The 22651-nt window shown below is 41.4% G+C and overlaps 1 protein-coding gene across 1 annotated transcript in view; it reads left to right on the top strand.

Annotated features, from left to right (window-relative positions):
• The window catches only part of LOC111980313 (NALCN channel auxiliary factor 2-like), a 41636-nt gene extending 22287 nt beyond the window's left edge, over positions 1–19349 (top strand). The window contains exons 2-3 of the mRNA XM_024011037.2: positions 18140–18311; positions 18447–19349. Coding sequence (XP_023866805.1) covers positions 18140–18311; positions 18447–18757 — 483 coding nt within the window. The 3' untranslated portion in view covers positions 18758–19349. The remainder of the gene's footprint in view (positions 1–18139; positions 18312–18446) is intronic.
• The last annotated feature ends 3302 nt before the right edge of the window (positions 19350–22651 follow it).

Consider the following 22651-nt stretch of genomic DNA (forward strand, 5'->3'; position numbering starts at 1 on the left):
ACACACACACAGTGCATTTGGAAAGTATTCAGACCCCTTGACTTTTTTCACGTTTTGTTACATTACAGCCTTATTCTAAAATGGATTAAAAGTTTTTTTTCCCTCAATCTACACACAATAACCCATAATAACAAAGCAAAAACAGGTTTTAGCAAATGTATTAAAAATAAAAATCTTCTTGGGTATGACGCTACAAGCTTGGCACACCTGTATTTGGGAAGTTTCTCCCATTCTTCTCTGCAGATCCTCTCAAGCTCTGTCAGGTTGGAAGGGGAGCGCTGCTGCACAGCCATTTTCAGGTCTCTCCAGAGATGTTCGATCGGGTTCAAGTCCGGGCTCTGCCTGGGCCACTCAAGGACTTTCAGACACGTGTCCCAAAGCCACTCCTGTGTTGTCTTGGCTGTGTGCTTAGGGTCATTGTCCAGTTGGAAGGGGATCCTTTGCTCCAATCTGAGATCCTGAGCACATTGGAGCAGGTTTTCATCAAGGATCTCTCTGTACTTTGCTACATTCATGTTTCCTTTGATCCTGACTAGTATCCCAGTCTTTGCCGCTGAAAAACATCCCCACAGTATGATGCTGCCACCTCCATGCTTCACCGTAGGCATGGTGCTAGGTTTCCTCCAGACGTAACACTTGGCATTTAGGCCAAAGAGTTCAATCTTGGTTTCATCAGACCAGAGAATCTTGTTTCTCATGGTCTGAGAGTCCTTTAGGTGCCTTTTGGCAAACTCCAAGCGGCTGGCATGTACTGAGTGGCTTCCGTCTGGCCACTCTACCATAAAGGCGTGGTTGGTTGAGTGCTGCAGAGATGATTGTCTTTCTGGATGGTTCTCCACAGAGCTCCAGAGCTCCTGTCATGGTGACCATCAGTTTCTTGATGACCTCCTTGACCAAGTCCTTTCTCCCGCGTTTGCTCAGAGTGGCCGGGCGGCCAGCTCTAGGAAGAGTCATGGTGGTTCTGAACTTCATCCATTGAAGAATGATGGAGGCCACTGTGTTCTTGGGGGGCCTTCAATGCTGCAGACATTTTGTGGTACCCTTCCCCAGATCTGTGCCTCGACACAATCCTGTCTCAGATCGCAACAGACAATTAATTCGACCTCATGGTTTGGTTTTTGATCTGACATGCACTGTCAACTGTGGAACCTTGTATAGACAGGTGTGCCGTTCCAAATCATGTCCAATCAATTACATTTTTGAATTTACCACAGGTGGACTCCGATCAAGTTGTAGAAACATCTCAAGGATGATCAATGGAAACAGGATGCAACTGAGCTCAATTTCGAGTCTCATAGCAAAGGGTCTGAATACTTATATGGTATTTCTGATTTCAAAACATTTCTAAATACCTGTTTAAATTTTGTCATAATGGGGTATTTTGTGTAGATTGAGGAAAACATTTCAATTGAATCCATTTTAGAAAAAGGCTTTAAAGTAACAATGTGTAAAAAGGGAAGGGGTCTTAATACTTTCCGAATGCACTGTACCTCATGACAATTCTACCTTGTAGATCTACTAACAGTTCCTGGGACTTCATGGTATAGTTTCTGCTTGGCCGTGCACTGGGACCATTATATAGACAGGAGTGTTTCTTTCTAAATCATGTCCAAAAAAATGTAAATGGTGTCAGGTGGACTCCAGTGACATCTCAAGGACGATCAAAGGAAATTGGATGCACCTGAGCTCAATTTCGAGTGGCATAGCAAAGGGGTGTGAATACTTACAGTACCTGTCAAAAGTTTTTCTTTATTGTAGAATAATAGTGAAGACTTAAACTATGAAATAATCATATAGAATCATGGAATGGAATCATGTAGTAACCAAAAAAGTGTTAAAAAAATCAAAATATATTATAGATTCTTCAAAGTAGCCACCTTTTGCCTTGAAAGCTTTGCACACTTAGCATTCTCTCAAACGGCTTCACCTGGACTGCTTTCCAACAGTCCTTGAAGGAGGTCCCACATATGCTGAGTACTTGTTGGCTGCTTTTCTTTCACTCTGCGGTCAACTCATCCCTAACCTTCTCAATAGCATTGAGGTCGGGTGATTGTGGAGGCCAGGTCATCTGATGCAGTACGCCAGCATTCTCCTTCTTAGTCAAATAGCCCTTACACAGCCTGGAGGTGTTTTGGCTCATTGTCCTGTCGAAAAACAAGTGTCCTTTTTAGTAGTGATTTCTTTGAAGCAATTCGACCATGAAGGCCTGATTCACGCAGTCTCCTCTGAACAGTTGATGTGTCTGTGAAGCATTTATTTGGGCTGCAATTTCTGAGGCTGTTAACTCCAATGAACTTATCCTCTGCAGCAGAGGTAACTCTGGGTCTTCCTTTCCTGTGGCGGTCCTCATGAGAGCCAGTTTCATCATAGCGCTTGATGGTTTTTCTGACTGCACTTGAAGAAACTTAAATGTTCCGCATTGACTGACCTTCATGTCTTGCTTATTTGAGCTGTTCTTGCCATAAAATGGATTTGGTCTTTTACCAAATAGGGCTATCTTTTGTATACCCCCCACTTTGTCACAAAGAAATTCCACAAATTAACTTTTTAATAAGGCACACCTGTTAATTGTAATGCATTCCAGGTGACTACCTCATGAAGCTGGTTGAGAGAATGCCTAGAGTGTGCAAAGCTGTCATCAAGGCAAAGGGTGGCCACTGAAGAATCTCAAATATAAAATATATATATATTTTTTTTTGCTTACTACATGATTACATATGTGTTCTTTTGTAGTTTGTCTTCACTATTATTCTACAATGTAAAAAATAAAGGAAAACCCTTGAATGAGTAGGTGTGTCCAACCTTTTGACTGGTACTCTATGTAAATTAGATATCTGCATTTCATTTTCACTCAATTTTGAAAAACAATTTTAAAAAATTGCGCACTTTGTTGTTATGGGGTATTGTTAGTAGATTTTTAATTCAGGCTGTAACACAAAATGTGGAATAAGTCAAGGGGTATGAATTCTTTCTGAAGGCACTGTAAAATGGTTTTGGCATCAGCATTTCAAGTTTCAACAAAACTCCAGAGGACACCTGATGACTAATTTACTTTTTGATTTTGTTGCATAAGGGCATTTTATTGAATAAAATTGTAAAATTGTATCCATCTGCATTTATTTTAAGATTTGCCACAAATAACTTTATCAAAGGGGTGAAGATACTTTATCAAATTAAATTATGACACATTACCCAAGTCTAAGGGCAGTTTCAAAAAGAATGGTGAGAGATTGATGTACTGGTAGTGAAGTGGTAGTCAAGTAAGACAACAAAGCGAAGTGAGAACTCATTTACTTAGCCATTATTTAGCCATGTCCACAGACTTTATGTTCTGAGAGGAGGTTTAAACTAAGAAGATTGCATATTTAATCAGCTCTCCATCTCAGGGTGCCTATCAGGGGAAGGGGATGTAACTCTCTAGAAGGATCAGAGACACACTGTAAATTAAAGATACCTCACTTTTTCTGTTCCTCTTCCCGTAACTGTGCCTGCACAAGATGTCCAGGACCATAACTCAATCATCATCCTCACTCCAGAATTGGCATGTCCATTATGAGCTCTGTTAACACAGGAAAGCTCTTAATTTCCCATTATCCAGTGTGTATGCCTGTCACGGCCGTTGAAAGAAGACCAAGGTGCAGCGTTGTGAGCGTACGTTTTCCCTTTATTTAAAATGACGCCAACAAAACAATAAACCATACAAAACGACCGTGAAGCTTAAGGGCTATAGTGCCACAAACAAAGACAACTACCCACAAAAAAAGGAGGGAAAAAGGGCTACCTAAGTATGGTTCCCAATCAGAGACAATGATAGACAGCTGTCCCTGATTGAGAACCATACCCTGCCAAAACATAGAAACACAAAATCATAGAAAACAAAACATAGAATGCCCACCCCAAATCACACCCTGACCAAACCAAATAGAGACATAAAAAGGCTCTCACTAATATCAGGATCCAGGCCGTGACAATAACCAGAGATCCCTCTGCTGATTATTTTGTGGCATTTTTCTATAGGGGTTCATTACACAGATTTCATATTTTCAACTGCCCATTCACACACCATAGCACTTCCTCCAATGGTCTCTAACACTGCCGACATTTGTGAGACTATCAAACAAATGTTCAGAGGCCTTTAGTAAGAGGTACTGCTCAGCGTTAGGCCACCCGGGATAACAAAGTGTAGTATAGTAATGGCCTTCTCTGCCCAAAGCTGTGTAACCCTCACAAGGTCTTGGTGCCTGTCTGATTGGTGCCCACTTGGAGACCTGTACTCTCCAACTCGTCTCCCATGCAGCCACCCTCTGCTTTAAGGGACACAGCGCTCCATCATCTGTCCAGATCGTTTTGTTTCCTCATCATTTTCTTGCCAAAGCAATCAGTTTGTCTACAACTTAAAATCACTTGTAACATTGAATTCTTATGAAGCCACTATTTGTAACATGAAGCGGTATACTATTACTTCTGTGCTGCAACTGTTCTGTGTGGCATCTTAGCGGAATTGACTGACTGCCATCATTTACTATCTATTAACCATAACCTTTGTCAGAATGCCAGATTTCTAATGATTTTTAATGAATCCATTTGGGATGTTTGATGAGATCTATGGACACTCCAGCATTACAGGTATAACTGTCACCATTAATATCTTCATATGGCAGAGGGCAGCAGTTACATTAGACTGCGCTCTTCAGATATGAAATTCTGTGATATTTTGCTCCAGACCAGCAACTGTCTGTTATTCAGACCACTAGTTATTCAGACCAATGATGGCCTCCTACTTCCGGCGCCGACCGAGATGGCCGCCTCGCTTCGCGTTCCTAGGAAACTATGCAGTATTTTGTTTTTTTATGTGTTATTCCTTACATTGGTACCCCAGGTAATCTTAGGTTTCATTACATACAGTCGGGAGGAACTACTGAATATAAGAGCAACGTCAACTCACCATCGTTACAACCAGGAATATGACTCTCCCGAGCGGATCCTGTGTTTTGCCTTCCACCAATACAATGGATCTGATCCCAGCCGGTGACCCTAAACAACGACGCCGTAAAAGGGGCAAACGAAGCGGTCTCCTGGTCAGGCTTCGGAGACGGGCACATCGCGGTCCACTCCCTAGCATACTACTCGCCAATGTCCAGTCTCTTGACAATAAGGTTGATGAAATCCGAGCAAGGGTAACATTCCAGAGAGACATCAGGGATTGTAACGTTCTTTGCTTCACGGAAACATGGCTCACTCGAGAGACGCTAACGGAGTCGGTGCAGTCAGCTGGTTTCTTCACGCATCGCGCCGACAGAAACAAACATCTTTCTGGTAAGAAGAGGGGCCGGGGTGTATGCCTTATGATCAACGAGACGTGGTGTGATCATAACAACATACAGGAACAAGTAGAATTCCTCACAATCAAATGTCGACCGCATTATTTACCAAGGGAATTCTCTTCGATTATAATCACAGCCGTATATTTCCCCCCCAAGCAGACACATCGATGGCCTGAATGAACTTTATCTGACTCTTTGTAAACTGAAACACACACCCTGAGGCTGCATTCATCGTAGCTGGGGATTTTAACAAGGCTAATCTGAAAACAAACTCCCTAAATTCTATCAGCATATCGATTGTGCGTCCAGGGCTGGTAAAACCTTGGATCATTGTTATACTAACTTCCGCGACGCATATAAGGCCCTCCCCCACCCTCCTTTCGTAAAAGCTGACCACGACTCCATTTTGTTGCTTCCAGCCTACAAACAGAAACTAAAACAGCAAGCTCAGGTCTGTTCAACGCTGGTCCGACCAATCTGATTCCAGCTTCAAGACTGCTTCGATCACGTGGATTGGAATATGTTCCGCATTGCGTAACACAACAACATTGACGAATACGCTGATTCGGTGAGCGAGTTCATTAGAAAGTGCATTGACGATGTCGTACCACAGCAACGATTAAAACATTCCCAAACCAGAAACTGTGGATTGATGGCAGCATTCGCGTGAAACTGAAAGCGCGAACACTGCTTTTGACCGGGCAAAGTGACCGGAAACATGACCGAATACAAACAGTGTAGCTATTCCTCCGCAAGGCAATCAAACAAGCTAAGTCCAGTATAAAGACAAAGTAGGTCGCAATTCACCAGCTCAGACACAAGAGGTATGTGGCAGGGTCTACAGTCAATCACGGATTACAAAAAGAAAACCAGCCCCGTCGCGGACCAGGATGTCTTGCTCCCAGACAGACTAATAACTTTTTGCTCGCTTTGAGGACAATACAGTGCCACTGACACGGCCCACTACCAAAACCTGCGGGCTCTCCTTCACTGCAGCCGAGGTGAGTAAAACATTTAAACGTGTTAACCCTCGCAAGGCTGCAGGCCCAGACGGCATTCCCAGCCGCGTCCTCAGAGCATGCGCAGACCAGCTGGCTGGTGTGTTTAAGGACATATTCAATCAATCCTTATCCCAGTCTGCTGTTCCCACAATGCTTCAAGAGGGCCACCATTGTTCCTGTTCCCAAGAAAGCTAAGGTAACTGAGCTAAACGACTACCGCCCCGTAGCACTCACTTCCGTATCATAAAGTGCTTTGAGAGACTAGTCAAGGACCATAGCACTCCACCCTACCTGACACCCTAGCCCATCCAATTTGCTTACCGCCCAATAGGTCCACAGACGACGCAATCGCAACCACAACTTTACACTGCCCTAACCATCTGGACAAGAGGAATACCTATGTGAGAATGCTGTTCATCGACTACAGCTCAGCATTTAACACCATAGTACCCTCCAAACTCGTCATCAAGCTCGAGACCCTGGGTCTCGACCCCGCCCTGTGCAACTGGGTCCTGGACTTCCTGACGGCCGCCCCCAGGTGATGAGGGTAGGTAACAACATCTCCACCCCCTCTGATCCTCAACACTGGGGCCCCACAAGGGTGCATTCTGAGCCCTCTCCTGTACTCCCTGTTCACCACGACTGCGTGGCTAGCACGCTCCAACTCATCATCAAGTTTGCGGACGACACTACAGTGGAGGCTTGATTACCACAACGACGAGACGGCCTACAGGGAGGAGGTGAGGGCCCTCGGAGTTGTGGTGTCAGGAAAATAACCTCACACTCAACGTCAACAAAACAAAGGAGATGATTGTGGACTTCAGGAACAGCAGAGGGAGCACCCCCTATCCACATCAACGGGACAGTAGTGGAGAAGTTGGAAAGTTTTAAGTTCCTCGGTGTACCAATCACGGACAAACTGAATTGGTCCACCACACAGACAGCGTTGTGAAGAAGGCGCAGCAGCGCCTCTTCAACCTCAGGAGGCTGAAGAAATTCGGCTTGTCACCAAAAGCACTCACAAACTTCTACAGATGCACAATCGAGAGCATCCTGTCGGGCTGTATCACCGCTGGTACGGCAACTGCTCCGCCCACAACCGTAAGGCTCTCCAGAGGGTAGTGAGGTCTGCACAACGCATCACCGGGGGCAAACTACCTGCCTCCCAGGACACCTACACCACCCGATGTCACAGGAAGGCCATAAAGATCATCAAGGACAACAACACCCGAGCCACTTCCTGTTCACCCCGCTATCATCCAGAAGGCGAGGTCAGTACAGGTGCATCAAAGCAGGGACCGAGAGACTGAAAAACAGCTTCTATCTCAAGGCATCAGACTGTTAAACAGCCACCACTAACATTTAGTGCCCGCTGCCAACATACTGACTCAACTCCAGCCACTTTAATAATGGGAATTGATGGAAATTATGTAAAAATGTACCACTAGCCACTTTAAACAATGCCACTTAATTAATGTTTACATACCCTACATTACTCATATCATATGTATATGTATAACTTGTACTGTATATCATCCACTGCATCTTGCCATCTTTATGTAATACATGTATCACTAGCCACTTTAAACTATGCCACTTTATGTTTACATACCCTACATTATTTCTCATATGTATAGACTGTGATAACAACTATACATCTACTGCATCTTGCCTATGCCGTTCTGTACCATCACTCATTCATATATCTTTATGTACATATTCTTTATCCCTTTACACTTGTGTGTATAAGGTAGTAGTTGTGGAATTGTTAGGTTAGATTACTTGTTGGTTATTACTGCATTGTCGGAACTAGAAGCACAAGCATTTCGCTACACTCGCATTAACATCTGCTAACCATTTGTATGTGACAAATAAAATTTGATTTGATTTTAGTTCCACTGCTGAGGTTATGTGTGTGTCGTTTCTTTGCCACAAGGATATTCCAAAGATCTTGACAATGGTTATATAACATTGTAGCTGTGTTAATTGACATGAAAATGTAGTTTCCATTACTATTGGTCATAATGTGCTGCCACCCCACCTCTCACATCACTGTAGGCTATGTGTGGCATGTGCTAAGCTGCTCTCCTCCATGTGTATGGTCCTGGGTATGTTCTGTCCATGAAATGGATGCAGTCAGTCAGTGTTATATTCTGTGATGTGTGGGAGGAAACTCCCTGTTTGCGTGATCCGTTTCCTCTGTCTTTATTTAGCTGTCCATGCAGCTGAGTGTGTCCAAATGAAGGGTTGGCAGTTCACAAGCTCCTAGCCTTCCCTCGGGACAGTTACCATAGATACCACAGTCCGTGCCTAGCAACCTTCCTCTGTATGGCTTAGAGAATAATCACAATTAGAAAGGATATGTTTCAATTTAAACTAGCCTCTGAAGGGTTTACCGATAATGTCCCTTTTCAGGTATTTAGATACTTTGACCATGTGCAGATGAGATAAGTAGTGAATGGTGATAGGATTGTTCAAGTTATTAGAAATTCCAGAATTGTCATAAACTGTCACATTGATTAGATGGGCACCACTCAATCTGAAATTATTCCTGGAAATGTAGGGTGCATTGCGTTTTAAGTTCTACCATGAAGTGTAACACATTTTATTTTACTCTTCAGAGATAAAGTAGAGTCAATAATATTAAACATCTCACAGTTAAGATAAGAAAACAGAGGGACATCCAAAGGATTGAGCCAACACAACTGTTTGAAGCGATATCATCTGTAGCCAACATATTACACGTATATTCAGGAGCAGTCAAAGATTCTTCCTCCAGCAATTAGCTTTTTCTGACAGAAACTTCACAGTTAATCCTAAAATTAGTCTTCATAGATATCTGAGATTAGTATGCCACAAACACCTGCTCCTGTAGATGCCAATCAACCAACAGATCAAAACCTCCATCCAAAGGTGTGTCTGTGCTTTTAATGCTACTTATAGTACAACATAGCAGAGGTACTATACCGGTCTTAATACAACAGCTATTGCGGTGGACGTTGATTAACAAGAACTTCCTACAACAGATGTTTAGTGGATTTGATGCACCATGTTATGAACATCAGGGCTCTTCCTGAAACCTACCGGTCTCCCTATCTTGCTACTGTACATGTAGTGTATGGAAATGTCTGAATGCATATTTTGAAATATTTGGGAGAGATATATCTAAAGCACATCTATTACCAGTTTATTACAAACAATACACTTGGAAGAATATATTATTTTCCTAGAATAGGGAATAGCACTATTGCAAGTAGACATCAGAGAAAGCAGAGTGACTCATCTATTGGCAACCGACATGGAAGACACAGGGCAAAACTAGGGCATCTGTTGCTCTTAATCGTATCTGTATCTCCACTCTGGCCACTGACTGGAAACCTCCATCCGGAACTGTAGTATTCTATGGTGTCTATCTTCCAGACCGACACACCTGTGTGTCGGTACACAGATACCTGTGTGTCACATTCCTGTGTATCATGTTTTAATGTGCCATTATGCTTAGCACTGCATTATCCTGTAATACAACTCCAGTAGTATAGTCATGCAGGGGGAAAAGTGATCAACTAATGTTATAATGTTCAACATGATCTTGTGATCATTTAAGTCAGATGTTGACCCATCAGAAGCTCCTGATACATTTTTCTGACCCATGCCAGTATTCTCTTTCCAACAATAAGGTGTTCCTTGATCCAGGTCTTCAGTGAGACTTGATCTTTCTGATTATTCAGAGGATACATGTTTATGACAGCTGTATGCTGGGCCATTTCCACCCAATTTATACATGTATAATTGCTTCACATCACTGTTACTGAAAAGGAACCCAGCTGCCATAGAGCTGCAGTGTAGGCCCACTGTCACCTGACCCCTTTAGCTATGAGAATAGATTTGCGAGAGAGATACAGAAAGAAAGAGAGCTCTTATAGCAGGACTTCTATCCCCTTTAGCGATGATAATTTATTTTGGAGAGAGAGAGCTCTTAAGACCGTCTTCAATAATATATTCCTATAACATACAGTATAGCTTTTGTCCCAAAGGGAGCCATATGGGGTTGCTAAGTATATTTGGATTCTAGATTCCCTATAGGTCATAAATACTTGAAAACCGATCTATTAAAGCTACCACTGGTTAGTTCTGCAACAAAAGATACTTGACGATATCGCTTGTCAATGTCTCAAATGTGTTGGACTAAAACTGGTCTGTATTTTGTACTAACTGAGTGTGATCTGAGGTCATATTCGTTAGAACTGATACAGACTCCAAAGGATTCTCTTGGAACAATTCATTTGGAGTTGTGTGGTTCCTCCCCTTAGCAACAAGCTACCTATTGATTTAACAGCAAGCCAGGTGCTCCACGGGCATGGAGCATTTTAATGTTTGACAGGTCGCCATTGTAAATATGAATTTGTTCTTAACTGACTTACCTGTATAAATGAAGGTGAAATAAAAAATGTATCCTAGCTAAAAGTATAGGAGGGAAAATTAAAATAGTAGAAGATTTGAGTAGGCAATACTGTAATAAGCTGTAGGTAAATTGAATACAACACACTCCATAATGCTAGGACTTTCTAGACTTGTTTTGGCAACTCCAAGCGAACCTTTGAGGCTCATGCTCTTAACTTGCTCTCTGCTCTTTTCCTGAGCTGTGCATAATGACAGGTTTGCTTGTGTAGTGGCAGGAGTGGAGAGGAGAGGCACTCACACTGGTTCTTACACTGTGAAATGAATAAGCATAACTACTGCATATGTTTGATGAAAAACTCATGAGTTGACTAATTGATAAATGGAACAAATTAAGAGGTTCTGAATAAATATACTATGCCATTAAACAGACGCTTTTATCCAAAGTGACTTACAGTCATGCATGCATAGATTCTTATGTATGCATGGTCCCAGGAATCAAACCCACTATCCTGGCTTTGGAAGTAACAAACGCATGCTTTACCAACTGAGCTACAGAGGACCACTCTGCCACCTGGATGTGAAAGGGCTTGTTTTGCTTTGGCTTATCCAAACATTGAGGTAGTTATGGTCTTATCTTGGAGAGAAAAAATATTGCAAATCACATCTGCTCTGAGAGACGTTGGCTGCTAACTGGCTCCACCATAGAACTGACTCCAAAAGGTTCATGATTAGATACCTGCTTAACACCATGCTTAACGAGGTGATTAAAACAGTGCAGACGTACTTTGCTTTAATTGAATCTGCTCTGGATGCTTTCCTCATCACTTTCAGTCCTGGCCAAATATAGGACCTGCCGCAGACAGTGAATATGACTCATTACGTTCTACCTCACCTTTACATACTAGACACTTGCTGCATACGCAAGACATCTGTCACACATTTTAAAAGAGCTTACATTAAATACATCACTTATCTGCACTTTAGCTACACTGTACAGGAATGGAAACACGTTACAGCAGCATGTGAAAAACTGTAGGCGTGGTAGAAGGCTTCTTTTCACTGTGTCTCTTGTGTTTTTCATTTGAGCACTTGAAAAATCATTGGTCTCATGCAGTTGACTGTCTCCAGCCTGTTAGAGCAGCCCTGTGCTGTACGTCTGTCTGCCGGGCCGGGCATAGAGCCAGCTCATTGGGCTGTATAAGGATAGCCAGCCAGCCAGGTTAACAGGCCCACATTCAGAGCCAGACAAGTGGCTAACACTCCTTAGTCTGAGACCCACACAAAGCCAGGTTGTCAGGTTAGCACACTCTGATTGTGGTCTTTCACAGACTCAAGGAAAGCAAAGTCAAGCTAGCTTTTAGCCCTTCTAGCAGGCAGATTATCACCTTTATGTAGAACATAATTTAATGATTTGGGTTTGGGCTCATAATGTACTCAAAGTCTATTTGACCAGGAATGCAATGCGTTAATGTAATGGTGTCGGTCTGAAAGCCATCTCAATCAATTGCACTGCTCTATAAAATTACTGATTGCTTTCTGACTGTTAAAACTCTTCACATCAAACTCACCTAAGTTTGTTTAATTAAGGTAGTTTTATTATGATTGGAAAATAAATTATGGGTTTGTGATTCTTCACATTTTATAGGAAATTATTTTGAATCATTGGGTGTTAACCACGCTGTATGATTTCTGGTGACACAAACAGGATTTTGGTGTAGCAGTAAGGACATCTGCTGGTGAAAAGAATACTGCAGGCAACTTTTGCATTGACAGAAAGACTGTAGTAGACTATACAGCAGTATGTGCAAAGCCGTGCCCAAAGAAGTACAATCAAAACAGACATTTTATAAGACTTGACTACCCATGTCACGCTGTGTGGTCTCTAACTGTGCAAAGGATTGCTGTGTGGAAGACAGGCCTGGTTTTAAAAGGGTGTTGTCGACTGACTGGGGATGCCCAGGGGTGTATTCATTAGTTGGATCTGTTGAAAACATTTAGTCTGTTGCAAAACGTTTAGCAACAGAAACCGTTTACCGTTTAATTTATGAACCAAACGTGGAGGGACCTACATTCATTTGTCTAATAGAAACTGTTGTTTTCATTGCAAAACGTTTTCCGTTTGAAGTAAACGGTTGACTAAACGTTTTGCAACGAAAACAACAGTTTCTATTAGACAAATGAATGTAGTTCCCTACCCGTTTGGTTCATAAATTAAACGGTAAATGGTTTCTGTTGCTAAACGTTTTGCAACAGACTAAATGTTTTCAACAGAATCCGACTAATGAATACACCCGAGGGCAGACTTTTTAATAGGCCTAATAAAAAAGGCAGACAAAGCCCTGATGTCATGAGAAAATCCATGGAAAGGTTGTTAAAAAGCAGACATTAAAGAGCCCCCAATTAGCTTGAAGAGTAGACTTCATCCAACTGTGTGCAGCATTTAAAGTTAACTTTAGGCCTAAATGTAACTTAAACCATTGATTCTGTTAAGTTTTTGTACCTTGTGCAGTTTGCTTTGGCAAGACGAGTCCACAATTTTTTTTCCTACAGTATCGTTGGTCGGTGCTGTAGATCTACAGTTAAAGTCAGAAGTTTACATACACTTAGGTTGGAGTCAATAAAACTAGTTTTTCAACCACTTCACAAATTTCTTGTTAACAAACTATAGTTTTGGCAAGTCGGTTAGGACATCTACTTTGTGCATGTCACAAGTCATTTTTCCAACAATTGTTTACAGACAGATTATTTCACTGTATCACAATTCCAGTGGGTCAGAAGTATACATACACTAAGTTGACGGTGCCTTTAAACAGCTTGGAAAATTCCAGAAAATTATGTCACGGCTTTAGAAGCTTCTGATAGGCTAATTGACATAATTTGAGTCAATTGGAGGTGTACCTGTGGATGTATTTCAAGGCCTACCTTCAAACTCAGTGCCTCTTTGCTTGACATCATGGGAAAATCTAAAATAAATCAGCCAAAACCTCAGAAAACAAATTGTAGACCTCCACAAGTCTGGTTCATCCTTGGGAGCAATTTCAAAACGCCTGAAGGTACCACGTTCATCTTTACAAACAATAGTACGCAAGTATAAACACCATGGGACCACGCAGCCATCATACCGCTCAGGAAGGAGACGCGTTCTGTCTCTGAGGAAACAGGTACAAAAGTATCTATATCCACAGTAAAACGAATCCTATATCGACATAACCTGAAAGGCCGCTCAGCAAGGAAGAAGCCACTGCTCCAAAACCGCCATAAAAAAGCCAGACTACGGTTTGCAACTGCACATGGTGACAAAGATTTTACTTTTTGAAGAAATGTCCTCTGGTCTGATGAAACAAAAATAGAACTGTTTGGCCATAATGACCATCGTTATGTTTGGAGGAAAAAGGGGAAGGCTTGCAAGCCAAAGAACACCATCCCAAGCATGAAGCACGAGGGTGGCAGCATCATGTTGTGGGGTGCTTTGCTGCAGGAAGGACTGGTGCACTTCACAAAATAGATGGCATCATGAGGGGTGAAAATTATGTGAATATATTGAAGCAACATCTCAAGACATCAGTCAGGAAGTTAAAGCTTGGTCGCAAATGGGTCTTCCAAATGGACAATGACCCCAAACATACTTCCAAAGATGGGGCAAAATTGCTTAAGGACAACAAAGTCAAGGTATTGGACTGGCCATCACAAAGCCCTGACCTCAATCCCATAGAAAATTTGTGGGCAGAACTGAAAAAGCGTGTGAGCAAGGAGGCCTACAAACCTGACTCAGTTATACCAGCTCTGTCAGGAGGAATGGGCCAACATTCACCCAACTTATTGTGGGAAGCTTGTGGAAGGCTACTCAAAATGTTTGACCCAATTTAAACAATTTAAAGGCAATGCTACCAAATACTAATAGAGTGTATGTGAACTTGACCCACTGGGAATATGATGAAATAAATAAAAGCTGAAAAATCATTCTCTCTACTATTATTCTGACATTTCACATTCTTACAATAAAGTGGTGATCCTAAATGACCTAAGACAGGACATTTTTACTAGGATTAAATGTTAGGAATTGTGAAAAACTGAGTTTAAATGTATTTGGCTAAGGTGTGTGTAAACTTCCGACTTCAACTGTATGTCAGCATCAATCAAGCTGGCCTCGACAGTGTTGGTAGTGAACTCAGGGGTGGCCATAGGTGGCATTTACTTTGTGTCCGTTCATCATTGTGATATTGTTACAGAGATAAGTCAACTTAATGTTACTAGATATAAGTTTTTCAGAGGCATTATCCAAAATCTCCAAGTGCTATAATGCTCCAGCTGTTTTTACACTTTGAAAAGGTAAACGTGTCTTGCGGTCGGGGAGGCAGGCTAAGGATAAGAAAAGGAAAAACATCTGATTTCATTCACAAGTCAATTGTAGTGATGGTAGCGGTGGTCAGAATAAATAATAATGTCCGCAAAATAAGCGAAAATACAAAAACACACGAACAATGACATTTTTTTGACAGGTTCTGACATCAAAATCAAACCTAAAATAATCCACACTAGATCTGGCCTAGAATCAGGCTACGAGCATAGCAACAAAAGTGGCCTACCACATCAACACTCTCAAACAACACTACAGAAGACTGGCAGAGCTACAGTAGGTAGAAATACCTGGTGCCACGTCGTGAGCTAAACCACAATGAGCAATGACCAATTAACTAGTAGCCTCTTTTACCCAACACAGAGACAAACATTGTAGCCTACAATGGCTACAGCAGACTATCATCATAACAACATATTCACAGGCCTTTCTCAAATTAATCCCAGTTTCAACTGTACCGGTGTCGTGTGGGTGAGTGGTTTGCTGATGTCAACGTTGTGAACAGAGTGCCCCATGGTGGCGGTGGGGTTATGGTATGGGCAGGCATAAGCTACGGACAACGAGCACAATTAGCATTTTATCGATGACAATATGAATGCACAGAGATACCAGGACGAGTTCCTGAGGCCTATTGTTGTGCCATTCATCCGCCGCCATGATAATGCACGGCCCCATGTCGCAAGGATCTGTACACAATTCCTGGAAGCTGAAAATGGCACAGTTATTCATACACGCCAGACATTTCACCCATTGAGCATGTTTGGGATGCTCTGGATCGTTGTTTATGACATCGTGTACCAGTTCCCGCCAATGTCCAGCAACTTCGCACAGCCATTGAAGAGAAGTGGGACAACATTCCACAGGCCACAATCAACAGCCTGATCAACTCTATGCGAAGGTGATGTGTCGCGCTGCATGAGGCAAATGGTGGTCATACTAGATACTGACTGGTTTTCTCTATACCAGATACTGACTGGTTTTCTCTATTCCCAGTCATGTGAAATCCATAGATTAGGACCTAATGAATTTATTTCAATTGATTGATTTCCCTATATGAACTGTAACTCAGTAAAATCTTTGATATTGTTGCATGTTGCGTTTTGTATTTTTGTTCAGTATACATATAACGTGGGTAAAACAGTATGTACAAATAATTAAAGTGACCAGTGTTCTATGACTCTATATAGGGAAAAGCAGTGTCAATACATGACAAACACAATGCACTCCAAATAAATGCACCAGTTGGAGGAGAGAACTCCACTTGAATTGCACAGAACTGATATTTCATAGTCACGTGTTTAAAATCAGTAGCAAAATTGGGGAACTTCATAATTTAGTGGAGAGCACACAAGTGTGAACAGGGTTTGAATTTGGCACGAATGTGATAGTCACCATCTTTGATTGCTGTGTGCGGTGAAGCTAAATTGTCCCCAATACAACCATATAAAATGGAGTCTTTGTACAGATTGCAGACATGGCATCGCAAGAAGAGGATGAAGGAGTTTTGAACTTAATCCCAGATTGAGATTGAATGAGTCAGTGCTTGCTGGAGGCTCATTGATTACACCTAAAATCGATTTATCCCTCCCGTCATTGGTTCCTTTCTCTGCCAGCTACTGTCTGTCACCATGCACTAGGGTTTATTATCATGTGCTTTTCAGTAGCTTTTAATGCTAAACATGTCAGAAACTAATGTTGGAATATTATTGATGGTTTCTACCCTAAGAGGGAGAAAGTAGACCTACAGTAAACAAAATTGGTAAGAATGGATGAGATACACAATTTATTCTTCTAATCCCCTCATCCCTCAAGTATTTTATTTCTTATTACAGGATTAGTTTTGTGTTGCAATAGGTTGTACATACAGTACAAAAATGTTTGATAACATCTTATGTTAGAGTCAACTTCTGTGGTTTGAACTTATTTATTCAGATGAGTTCAGTTCTGAGGCCCCTTGTTCTTGAGGATGTTGCTGAGTCCCTAGATGGTCTTTGTCATTCTCGAAACACAATTCCAGCGTACCATCTGTCAGCAATATACTGCAGGTTAATGTGTATGGAAATGTAGTCAGGGAATTCCTCTCTCATATCTGTGTCTCTCAGGAGTTTGTAATTGAAAGGTGAACCGAGGAAGCACGCAGAGGAAGACATACTGAACATTGGGCTAAGGTGTAATAGTGTGCAATGTAGTTTGTTTTAATTGTGCGAGAAAATAATTGAGTATCTGTTGAGTATCCTCCTCCTTTAGCGATCTACCATGTTTATTCTTGGTGGGGCAGGTGACTTTAGTCCTTTAGATTAACCCCATCTCCTTGGGTTGATGTGTCACTGGATAAGCATCATCTTATCCTCTTGTGAATAGAGCAAAAGATGGTTGTAGTGTTGTGTGTACTATACCGATGATAAATATAATGGCTGTGAAAGAGGCTCTAGCTCATCCTGCTGCCATGACAGCAGTAGCCCTTGGCTCCACAGCAGAGCGGAGGTGAAGAAACTGCTGTGGTCCTCTGTCTACATCACTGCTGCCCTGCTTCCTGTGCATCTGTCTATGGAGAGCTGCTGCCAACTTGCTCATATTAACAGCTATATTTATCTCTCTTTATCATCATACACAGGGCCCGGTGAAGAGCTTTCTGAGTAGGTTGAAAATATGCCCTGGGTCTCCTTTAGATACATTGTACTGTACTCCAGTTTGCCCCAAACAGTGCTTGTTACAGTGATTTACAGTGTGCATTACCACATATGCTGACTCAGTAAGTTTCACTATATGGTTCTGTGGTTATAGCCTTGAGAGTAAACTGTTGATGAAGTGTATACCGGGTTGACTTTGTTTTGACAAGGTTTTCTTGCACTGTAGTCAGCCCAATTAGTATCATATGTCCACTTCTGGCCACCTCAGCAGAAGATAGTAGATGTTTGTAAAAGCTGCTAATACTGTAGAAATGGTTTTAATGTCAATCCATTAGCCTCAATTACACCCATTATCACCTCGGGCACTGCTATGACAAAAACCTGCTGTGTGTGAAAGCTGCCAGGCGCTGTGCTCTTCTCTTGCAGTCAGTCTACAAAGCCTGGTTATGCTCAGAATACTTCAACGCCACCCAGAGCCAGTGTCACCACAGGATTCCCTGCAAGCAATATTGTCTGGAGGTCCAGACCATGTGCCCCTTTGTGTTACCAGACAATGACGACTTGGTCTATGGAGGACAATCCAGTTTCATCTGTACAGGTACAGTATGATTGGGGCCTTGACTGACATTCTGTTGTTTGTGTTGCCATTTTTCTCTCACCTCCCATAATTTCACAGGGACTGTAACTTCTTTGTCATCTGAAGAAATCTGTTTCTTCTCTGTGTGTGATGCAGGGCTACTAGAAAACCATTTAACCAATGCAGACCCAGAGTGTTGTGACGTCAGACGGAGTGGCTGCGACCCCTCTGTGGGGGCGGCGTGTGCCCTGACCCAGCTTCCGGGGTCATCATCATGGCAGCGGCGCAGCTCCCCGCCTGTGTCAGCTGCATCGCGGCTGTGCAGCAGCAGACTCAGACTGTGTGTTCTGGTCCTCATCCTGCTGCACACTGTCGTCTCCTTTTCCACTGTCCAGAGCAGTGGCGCTGTGGGCCTGGAGGCCATGGTACCCCTGCCCCTGGAGGAGAGCTCTGCCCGAGAGGAGTGACTGATGATGAACAAGAGTTTCTACTGTTCCCCCCCCCCGGCTTCCAGTCTACAGAGACTCCCTTCCTTCCCACTACCTGAGGAGTGAGGCGTTATAACCCTCTCCATCCAGTCCCCTCCACAGGACATCAGGAATGAGGAGGTTATACACCGCTCCAGGGAAGGCTACAGGTCGGTATACCTCTTCGCCCTCCAACACACTAGAGGAGTGGCGAAGCACGGGCCCTCCCCTCCCGCAACACAGAGGGATATGGAGGTAGTAGATAAGGCTTCGGAACTGAGAGCCAGCCATATCTCACGTGTAAGGAGGACATGAGAGGGCATGGGGAAAGAGGCGGGTCTCCCATCATGCTGAAAGAGGTACTGAATGCTGTTTCTAAGAAGGGTTTGGGTACAAATGGCCTTTTTCGCTTATCACCACTCTATTTAATACGTTGAGTGATGGTTTTGGGGAGTTACGTACGAGGTTGAGTTTGTGAACTGCACAATTGGGAAAAGCGTGAGTTGCAGGCTTGTATGCTATTTTTATTAGTTGTGTGTGTGTGTGTGTGTGTGTGTGTGTGTGTGTGTGTGTGTGTGTGTGTGTGTGTGTGTGTGTGTGTGTGTGTGTGTGTGTTGGGTGTGGGTGTGTGTGTGTGTGTGTGTGTGTGTGTGTGTGTGTGTGTGTGTGTGTGTAAATGCAGTGAACAAGTCAGCAATATAATTTATATGACCCAACACATGAAATCAGGTGATCATTACATCTATCAAGCTAATAGTATACATGCGAGAAATACTTTGTTTGGCTTACAGTAAATATAGTTATTATTATTCTCAGTAACACTAGCCTCATTATCATATACCAAGCAGAATCATTTCATGCAAATATTAGATTACAGATCCTCACCGAAGGTAAACCATGTTGTTTTTGATAGATGTCAGAGGTATACTACTAATGCTGTGGAGGAACATGTGTCTATGCAAAGCTGATTGAAACCAGTGGAAACTCCCCCTGGGTGTCTAATCGCTTACAGAAGGTAGATGATTGTGCCATGGAAGACTGTCTGGATTATAACTACACCAATCATTTCTTACTCATAAAACAGACAATTTACCACATATAACATATAACAAAGACCCAGAGTGGCTAATTGGAGCAGGAGGCCCTTAATCATGACTAAATGTTTAAGAAAATATTTTCAAGATGCGAATGCGTCGCATCATCAAAAACAATTTCTGTCACAGTAGAGATTTAGGGCGTGTCTATGCCCTCAATGTGAAATAGAGTGATTACATTATTTGGAAAGAACCAAAACGTATATATATATATATATATATATATATTACTTCTAAATTCTAAATATCAGAGATATGAAAAAAGATCCACCTTGATTTATTTCATAAAGGTCATCTGTTGGCACGGTATTGTTATTTGTAAAGAAGAGCTAGAGTATGACTATATAAATGGTTCTCATGTGTTTCTGATTTATAAAATAAAATTATTCTGACCTCTCTTTTCCTGGCATAATCTGTGTATTATTATTTTTTAAATAATGTTTTTTAAATTTGGGCTTGTCTTTGGGAAGCTGAAATAAGATGTCTTCCAATGTGACAAATTGATTCACAAATACAAATATATTTGACACATTATTTGTATCTTACAAAGTTATTCTAAGCCAAAACAATTGTTTTAGGGTAATCCTGGGTTCACCTCCCAAACACATACTGTATGTGACCTTGGTCTACCACAACACAGGCATACTGTTTATGTCCTAACAAAGCTATTGTAACTATTTTACTATTGAAAAACTATATCATAGCAGAAGTTTTTACAGAGTATATGTATATGAATTGAACTTGGATTTGAATATATGATATAAAAAAGTATGACATTTATGATATTCTTTATTTATCCTAAATAAAATATATAATATCACTGTAGCCTTTTAATGCCTACAATGAATTAGTAGGCGCTAATTTTATGTCAGTGTCTAACGAACTGCTAGTTTCTTTAGTTTATATTGCTAAAAGATAGTTATTTTTCTTATGACTGACTGTGGTGTTTAACTGAATATCTAACAGACATTGTTGACATGCTGATTTATAAACTGGTTGAAGATACCAAACACTGTAAAAGAGACAACCATGTTGATAACTATACCTTGGGATTGAAAATCCTGCCTGCCTTGTATGACTAACGTGTGAAACATTGTCTGGTATCCCTATTTCCAAAAAGGCCACTTGTACCCTTCATTCATATCAGTCATGGCTGTTGCTCATCCTACTAGAATATGAAGGAATCGTACCTCTATCAGATGAGGGAAAAGGGGATATAAATCTACACTGGTGTCCTAAGCCTGTATTCTGTAAGGGAAATACTTCTTATGCCATTTTATACACTGTGCTTTAATGTTTAGAACTTTTTGCACTAGTTCTAATAACATTTATTTTTCTCTGAGATTGTTTTGAAACTGTGCTAATTAATTCCGTTCTAAAAACAAATATTATCCCATATCTGTGTTTCTAGCTAACCTGTATATATGAAATCAGTTTTCTGTTTCTATTGTATTTTGGGCGGATCAGTGCCTGTTCACTGTTAAAGCCCAATAAAGTAATACAATTGTTCATCAACAGCCTCTCTTTTTGTGAGCAGTACAATGTTATACAACCTGAAATTTAGATTAAAGGTGAGCATCACCATCATAATCATGCAGAGAAATATATCAGTTGATAGGTCACATAAATCATGTCATCCGTGTTACTCTGTTTTACCAGTAGAGAGAGCTATTGTTAAGTGAGAAGTGTGAGAAAATCAGTATGCTGTATATTTGTGAGAGAACTGTCTGCAGCACCATACTATTTCTGCATCAATGTCAGTGAGAAGGTTTTATACTGATTACTATTAAACAATATGATTTAACTTCCTACTGTTATATGATCAGTCAAATTCCTGGAACATCAACAAATAGACACCAACTACTGCACATTGGATTATCACAATCACATTTCAAATGTGATGTGTGACAGTATGCCTTGATAAGCAAATTGCCTTAGAAAACAAAAAAGTCTACTCTGTGTGTAAGTATGTTCTTATTTTAGTTTCGCTTTAAACACTGGAGTGAGAAACCACATTAGCATGGTCAAGTGTTTCATAAATGGTACACCTTTTGAAATGATTTGAAATGATTACCTTGTGAGTGGCCTATTCATGTCCTTGTGAATTATGCATATTATCTGCTGAAGTAGTCTCCAACATTATTTGGTGGTACTACAGTGTACAGTATATCCACTCTGACAGCACTTGTGTCTGATTGATTTTTGCAATAATGTTGTTATATTTCTCTTCAAACAGTGCAGTATGAGGGCCTGGTCTCTCTAATACGTCTGCTGTTCTGTTGACATCTGTCAGATGTTGAGAAAAATAATGGATCACAGCAAATCTTCACATCAGAAAAGGGCAGTTTCCCAGTTCTCTGTTGTATTGATGTTCAAATCTCATTCTGAACATTGGATCTCATAAAGCTCCTCTAAAAGCATGATCCATTCCCAATGCTGGAAAGTGATAAAAGGCATATTTATATGAAGCTTGTTTTATTGCTCTTGGAATGGTGCTTCTACAGAAAGTCCTTTCTATAAAGTTAATACTTTAAGGAACAGACATGGCCCATGAAAGATATAGGGACAGCCCCACTTGGTTCTGGGATGGAGACAAAGGATCCATGATTTAAGGTATGTTCCCCACAAACTGTTTTATTTTGTCAATGTTTTACCTATTACCTTCCCACCCACCACTGTCATGTCTGTAGAAATGTATCACTATGTAGAAACATGAACATCATCTAGTTAACGCTGGAGATATTCTTGGGCATACTTAAATATAATAAATATGGGTCAGTGATTGTTTTGCCTGTATTTA

This window comes from Salvelinus sp. IW2-2015, linkage group LG20, assembly GCF_002910315.2.
Source record: "Salvelinus sp. IW2-2015 linkage group LG20, ASM291031v2, whole genome shotgun sequence".
Lineage (NCBI taxonomy): Eukaryota > Metazoa > Chordata > Actinopteri > Salmoniformes > Salmonidae > Salvelinus > Salvelinus sp. IW2-2015.